We start from the raw sequence: 8,192 nt of genomic DNA on the forward strand, positions 1-8,192 counted from the left end.
AAATAGCAAACAAGGCGGAACCTTTGATGTATATTAAGGTCTGCATATATGCTTTGATACAATTGTCAAGTTATTAAGGCAACCTCTAATGGAGCATATAAAATAAAATACCTCCCCATCAAGACATGCCAAAAAATGAGTAATAAGCAAACCATATAAGGAACCTTTCACTTAACAAAGTGGCAGATTACTTCATCAGTTATTGAGGAAATTTTAATCATATGTAGTCCATCCACAACTTATGCTATATAGATCAGCATCTCTTTACTCTTGGAGACTAGTGTAGCAAACTAAGGCTGTGACACAATTCCATACAAGGCTTATTCCCCAGAGACATATTTTTTCTCTTCTTCATAGTATCTCTTCTCATTCTGTGCCTTCTTGGCATTTCGTTTCTGCAGCATTCACACAACAAAAAGAGTAGCACAAGTCTATGTCATAAAACCTTAGACATCGAATTCTGAATTAGAATTTCAAATGTATGAAACTCAAAATGGTTACAGGTCCTAATCATGATCATGAAAACCGGATCGAACAGGTCAATTCAATTGGGTTAACTGAAAAACCAAACATCAAACCGGTCCGGTTCAAGATGAAAATCGGTTGTCAATGGACCGGTCAAAAATTGGTAAGCCTTGTAAATTGGTAAAACCGAACTGATTTTTTAACAGTTAACCAATTTAAATAACAAAACACAGAATTCCATTTTAAAAGAAAAATATATATTTGATATACGAATATAAGATTGAACCTCTAGCTCCACCTATTCGATGATCGGTTAGGTTTTCGGAACCTTGCTCCTAATAGTAGACCTAGCTACATCTTTCTTGGATATTTGCTTTTAGAAGGGAATTATACAATTTGTGATATACTATAAGCATACAAAAGTCACAAACACAGATTTTAACGGCAGTTCAAAATTTCCAAAATTTTGAACAAATGAATGAAAAAAGAGACACACAATACCTTGTAAGCTTCATGGTTAGCTATTATCCTTTGGGCTACAGAAGTAGTGGTGGTATCTTTCGGGCTTTCGAGCAAGCGGAATATCCCCATGTTCTTCGGAACCTCATAAGGATCACTTTCAGACTGAAACAAGACAACATGCTCCAATATCAATACCAGCAAAAAAGGAAGATAATATCTTTGCCACATATGAACAGAATAGCTTTCAGTGAACTTACCTTAAGTGAGTTCTCAGCAACAGTCCCATGCACAACTTGAGAGATATTGAAAGTTGTAATCTGTTTGATTCAAAGGAACAAAAAATATGAAATGAACATTAGATAATTTCATTCAATGCTTGATTAAGAATGGTTAGGAAAATGGAAAAGACAAGCACAGTGCACACATAAAAAATTGACATACCATATCCTTTGTAACTTTCCAAGGTGCACCGATAATGACTTCATTGGCATAACGGCAAGACAGCACGCTAAGGCTACGCTCATGAAGACGCATAATAGGATAGTGACTCCCCCGGTGTTCCCTAAAGGTAAGTTGTTACTTGTTACTCTCTTATCTAGTGTTAACATAATACTTAGATAATACCAATCAAAGTCAAATTTGCTAAATAAGAAACTATACCTCACTGTTTCATCTGAGTAGATACCAACTAAAAGAAAATCTCCAAGCTCCCTAGCCCTCTTAAGAATCTAAAAGAGTAGTGAATAACAGAAAATAATAAGTCAATAAGAAAATACCATCCATGAGTATTAGCTGAGATAGTGCCTTTGGGAGAATGAAATTTGGAACTTGATTAAAATACTATGAAAAATTTATGTACCTCAACATGCCCTGCATGGAACAGATCAAATGCCCCATCAATGTATATAATTCGAGCATTCGCTCCAGGCTCCTGAAATTAGATGAAATGGCAATGGATTAACCCAATAAAAAAGTTCCTCACAACATTATAACACACACAAATATCACCATTCACTAAAATTTTGCAAAGATAAAAATGTTCCATGTTCTGAAGATTAGTGATTACTCATAATGTTAGAACCTGTCTCTGAAACTATAACAGACACCCCTTGTGTCTCCTCTCGTGGAAAATTTGCCAATATATAAAAAATACCATGAAGCCAATGATATATCAAAACCAGTGTGTTACATCAAGTAGATCTCCAAAAATATTAATATACTTTGCAATGGCTCTAAAAGAATTAATAAAAATATTGCAAACCAAAAACAAATATAATCTAAAGACATTCAGATTAATCGGTATGCCAAACTATCAAGTATCAAGTATCAACTGAGTATACACATATTGCAATGGAAAACTTGACTACGCAAGAAATCAAATACCTTGCCATTTGAAAACTGGGAAATCCGGCGCGATGTTGGTAGGAATTGGGATATGTGGGAGTCCTCGGACTGGCTTTCTTCTTGATGTTGCTCACCATTAACAATATGATCTTTACCATTTTCTCGACATCTTGAAGAAGCAAGTATCCTTCCTGGATTGAAGCAGAGTAAGAGCACATACACATGGTTCACAAAATTTCAGGCCTTCTAATACAAGCAGAGAAACTTAGTACCTACAATATCTGTACTGGAAACTCCTTCAGTACGTTTAATTTGCTTATAACGCCCAGCTTTCTTTGCTGCAGCATAGACATCTGATCCATCTGGAAGCAGGCAGGGATCATCGCCATGTATGATATAGTCAATTTTGTATTCATTAAAGAGACGCTTCATGAACTCCTCAGAAATTGCATATGGAGCATCAGGAATGACCTCGTCCACCCACTTCAATCCGTTTACAAGGGTCAGCCTGGAAACAAACCATTTTTTTCAAATCAAAAGTTTATCTTCATAATGCAGTTTACAAAGCTGTCAGTACAAGTAGAAATATATGCATATATTGTTCATATATGGCTACAATATAAAATTTTATCAAACTGCTCTATTCCTCTTTAACTTGAATTGCTTTAATAAGCTCTTTTGAAACTTAATTCTTCCTTTCAATAGAATCCGAGTTTTTCTCTCATTGTTCCATATAGTGAAATGAACTTAGAAACTTACATGAACAAGAGCTTACAGCAGCAGAATCTGCATCGCCCTTACACTATTGTTTGATACCAGTTTCAGTAACAATTACCTACCCAAAATTTTATAACTTAAGTACACTTCTAATTCCTTGATAGCTAGGTATATCATCATTGATCGGGATACTTTTAATCATGTAAGTCAATAACTATATACAGAATTAAAAAATGCAAAAGGATAAGATGCTACAACATCAAAGCTTAAGATGAATCATATATAGTTACTTCTTTTGATCAATAGAACAAATCAAACGGAGATTAACAGGAAAAGGGGCATTTAAAAGGAAACAGGATTCAAATATGCTATGCAATAAGATCCTAAAACTAACACACAGAGGCAAGCTGCATACCTCTCCTCCACGTTGAAAACCGGCGGCCCTTTATGTTCCGCAATAACCTCATCATTGACAACCCCAACAACTAACTCATCACCAAGGGCTTTTGCTTGTCTGAGTGCATTGGCATGACCATAATGCACAAGATCAAAGCAGCCATCCATGTAGACACGAATGCGCTTCTTCTCACCGGATTTCCTCTTGTGGAAGGATCCAATCCCACCAAAGTAGCTTGTTGACAAGCCCAGCAAAGCAGCTGTCACCATTATTCCACCAAACAGGTGAGGGTAGTAGTATACCCCATCCCAAATCCAGCTATTATTTTCATAATCCATGACTTCCTATCTCTATCTTTGTCTCTATTCTCACTTATGATCTATGTTGGGATTTCCAGGATTCTCAGCAACTAACTTGCTATTCCTAGTTGCTACTATACACAAGGAGACACAAACCTGCAATGAACTCATCATATCAAAAGGGGCATAAAAATGCAACTTCTTTTTCACCCTAATAGATTCATATAGCATCATTTTCAAGCAATTAAAAACAAAACAAAAAAACTTCACAAAGCAGGGGAAGAATGCCAAAGATCCAAGTAGCTAGCTAGTAAGAGGAAAATCAAAGTGACCATAGCATGTAAATTTGAAAATGGAAAGCATGAATTAAGAATTGAGCATACTCATGGCATAAATCTAAAGCTTCAAAAAAAGAAAAGGAGTGGACCAATAATGAAGCGTAAATAGGAAAACCAGAATGAAAATGATGCTTTGAGGTGAATGGAATATAGCATAGAGTACACAGATTCAAAAGGGTAAATTCCACAAGAATGGGAATTGAAGAAGAAAGAGAAAGACAAAGCAAACCTGACACTAGAAATCTCCCAAGAAGAAAAAGAGTGAAGATTCTGAGTTTTGAAGAGCTAAGTATCATAAAGTAGAGAGAGAGAGAGAGATGCGAATCTTATTCTTCTCTTTCGCGTTTGATTCGTTATGTTTCTGTGTTGAATTCGCATGTTAGAAAAGCTCCTTTCTGACCGACTTGAATTTATGTAGTCATCAATTCACTCCTCCGTTTAATAAATATAAGAGGTTTAAGTGTTTTTTTTTGGTGACCGAAGAGGTTTAAGTGTTTGTTTGGGCGTTATTATTTTGATAAAAAAAAATTTTTTAATGAAAAAAGATTTTTTTTAATTATTTAGTATGTTTAGTAAATTTTGAGCAGTAAAAGTAAAAGTACTAGAAAAATTAGAAAAATATCTTTTTTTAGAAACTGTAATTTATATCTTTTTAAAAAAAAGATATTTTTCGTATAATAAATAAACAAAAAAGTACTTTGTTATATTCAAACATAATTGATAAATAAAAAGATCTTTTTGCATGAGATATCCAAACATAAAATTACTTTTACTTTTATCTAAAATCTTTTAAAAAAAAATAACTCGAAAAAAAAAATCTTTTTAATAATTTTTATTTGTGATAGATTAATCTTTAGTTTGTATACTAAAAACTCCTTTCTACTTTTTTTTCTTTTCATTTAAAAATAAAAATTAATGCAAAGTCATGATCTAATTTTTTTTCTGGACAGAGCTCCGATTCTTTTAGAAGATTATTTACTAAGGTATTAATTTTACTGGTATTGCAATATATATTAAAATTAACTTTATATAGGAACAAGTTATATTTATAAAGAAACTTTTGTTAATTAAACTATTAAAGTATTATTTTGATTTTACAAGATTAAGCTTTTAACCAAAAAAACAAAAAACAATCAAAAGAAAAGAATGATATAATCTCTCCTGCATAACTAATTTCGAAAATAGAAAGTATATGAACAATTTTTTAGTTAGTTAACATTAATTTTTCTTTTTAAATTCTAAAATTTTTTTATCTTTTAAAAGTTTGAAATTTAAAATTTAAGATAAATAAAATAATCATAAAAAATAGTTTCTTAACATATTTCAAAAATATTACGTAGATACCAAAAATAAATTCTAAAATAGTCACTGTATATATGTATTGGTTAATTTATTTTTTATATATATTTTATATTTTAATATATATTATATATAAATAATTAATATTACCGTTGATTTCTTAAATGTATTTAAAAGTATTATAATCTAAATTGGGTTCGAATATATTAAAAATGACAATTTTGCATGGGAAATAATAACAAATATTGACTAATTAGAATTTGGACATAGACGTGAATGAATAATTATGATATAAAATGTACATCAAAATATAAAATATATATTTAAAATTAATTATTAAATATAAAATATATATTTAAAATAAATTAAATTATATATATTTATATATAAATATATAATAACTAATTTTAATGTATAAATAATATTTTTATAAAATGAAATATCACGTCTGGGTTACTCATGGCCATAGTTAGCAAAACCGGACCGGACCGGCCGATTCGATCGAAAAATCAATAAATTGGACTTTAAACCGGTTCGGTCTGATAATCTGACTGGATAAAGTAGCAAACCGGTATAAATTGGTTAAACCTGATCAAACTCGATAAGACCGGTTCGATCAAACCGTTTGAGTTTCAAAATTTTTTTACAATGTTGACGTTGGGGTTCGAACCCCCCTCATCCAGAAAAAGCATAATACTCACTACCACTAAGCTACTAAGCTTGTTATCAATATATATGTAAATTAATATATATATATAAATATCTTTCAGTAAATAATTTACTTCTATTTAATTTATTTTAATTTTAGTTATAAACTCATTCATTCTTAAATTAATTATATTTTTATTTAACAATAATTATAAACTCACTTATTTTTTTATAATTATATAATATCTATTAATATTATTTTTCAATAAAAACTTGTAGTATATAATAGTATAATAGATATAAACTAATTAATAAATTATGAAAATTTGAAAATAATAGTTATTTTAATATAAAAATAAAATAAAAATATTTATAATAGAGTAAAATTAACAAAATACTTATTGTTTCTGTTTTATATTATTTTAGAATAGTTAGATATTTTTAAAATGTTAGTGAAAATATGTATTTTAAATTTTAATTTTAAATTTATGATTATATTTTATTTTTTATTTACATAAAACTGGGTCAATCGGTTCAACTAATAATTCACCGATTAAACTAATAACCCAATAACTCAATAATCTGACCGGTTCGATTCTGACAACTATGCTCATGACTCCGTAGCATAGTTCATTCTTGTAGGGAACATGTTCATGAGCCCACACGTATTGAACCGTTTAATTTGTTTGGCTTCCGTATACTAATTTCATTTTGAATTGGTTTTTGTGACGACACGTGTTAGTTTCTAATCTTGTTAAATGCCTATCATATCAATCATCTTTATTAATCGAAAAGCACAACAGAAGCTGAGGTTTATCTATTCTTTGGTATTTTTGTTCACATAAAAATAGTTGTATTAACTCCAAATCTTCAACTACTAGTCAAACTACTATCGTCAATATCTCTTAGCTTTAGTACCACGTAGCACAAATAATATTTCGATTTTCTTGTGCCGATAGCACCAAATTCATCTTCATCACTAAGATTTCTTTCTTTTTTTTTTTCTTTTTTACGTGTGCATGAATAACCGGAGACTTAGACTATCTTTAATAGAGAACTCATCCTAATTTATATTTACAGTCCACTTGTCATCAAAAATAACTTCACATTAGCTTTTGCGTCATAAACAGTAAATATGAACTCAAAACATATCTTTCTTTTTCATTAAGAAGAACTAACTTTAGTCTCTATTGTGATCACACTTAATTAATTAATTAAAGTAATTAAAATTAATATAATTACTAGTTTTTTTATAATAATATTATTTAAATTTATAAATTCAAAAACAATTCACTATTAAAAATATTAAAATTAAAAAAAATTCATATATAACAATAATATATAATATATAATTTGAAATTAAATTAATTTGTAAAATTATTTAATATAAAAAAAAACATAGTTAAAGCTCTATAGTTATGTTTTTTTTTTTACCTAATATAGGAGATTCGAACCCGCAACTTCTTAATTGAGTATGGGAAAACTATGTCATTTGAATTATAACTCATTGGTAAGCTTTACAGCTAGTTAATAATAAACATTGTAAAATTGCCATATATAAAAATTGCAACGACTAATTTTGTAACGGCTAATTTTGTAATGTGGTTAGTATTTTAAATATTATAAATAAAAATAAACAACCTAACCAAAAATTATTTTATAATGTATAAAAATTAAATTTATTTTTTTACGTAAACAAATTTAATGTAACAATATAATATTTAATAATGATTTAATATAATTTTTTATATTAATTATGATTTAAATAATTAATATAAATTACTAATTAAATAAATATATAATTATTTAATATAATTATTATAATTATTAATTAATTAATTAATTATAATTTAATTATTATTTTAATATATATGTTATATTTTTTTAATTTATTTTTTAATTAATTTGCCATATGTCAAAATTTTATTGGATTGTAAGAGTCTCTCTTCAGAGGAACTTTTCTTCTTGACCTACGTGAAGGAACTGAATTATATTTCACTCTAATCTTCAAAGTTTCTTTATGTCAGAGAAGGAACTTTATTTTTATACCATTGGAGTTGCTCTTAGGATTGGCAACTTGATAGATTTTTACTTTATTTGACTCCGTTCTGTTCATAGAATTCATTCTGGCTCTACCTGCGAATAATAAAAATTTATACCCTAATTTTTTTTTTGAAGTAAAAAAGCTCAACACAATAAGGTGGAGTAAAAGAAAAGAAACAA

General features: G+C 29.0%; 1 protein-coding gene across 1 annotated transcript; it reads right to left on the reverse strand.

Moving 5' to 3' along the window:
• Positions 1 to 3: 3 nt before the first annotated feature.
• On the reverse strand, positions 4 to 4,450 carry LOC112751352 (ethanolamine-phosphate cytidylyltransferase). The gene is made up of 10 exons (XM_025800452.3): positions 4,252 to 4,450; positions 3,404 to 3,840; positions 2,544 to 2,779; positions 2,311 to 2,462; positions 1,787 to 1,858; positions 1,588 to 1,655; positions 1,369 to 1,489; positions 1,185 to 1,244; positions 967 to 1,089; positions 4 to 395 (listed from the first exon to the last, which is right to left on the reverse strand). The coding sequence occupies exons 2-10, from the start codon at positions 3,721 to 3,723 to the stop codon at positions 321 to 323; spliced, it is 1,227 nt and encodes a 408-aa protein (XP_025656237.1). The 5' UTR covers positions 3,724 to 3,840; positions 4,252 to 4,450; the 3' UTR covers positions 4 to 320.
• Positions 4,451 to 8,192: the final 3,742 nt, after the last annotated feature.

The sequence above is a fragment of the Arachis hypogaea genome, chromosome 15 (genome assembly GCF_003086295.3).
Source record: "Arachis hypogaea cultivar Tifrunner chromosome 15, arahy.Tifrunner.gnm2.J5K5, whole genome shotgun sequence".
NCBI lineage: Eukaryota > Viridiplantae > Streptophyta > Magnoliopsida > Fabales > Fabaceae > Arachis > Arachis hypogaea.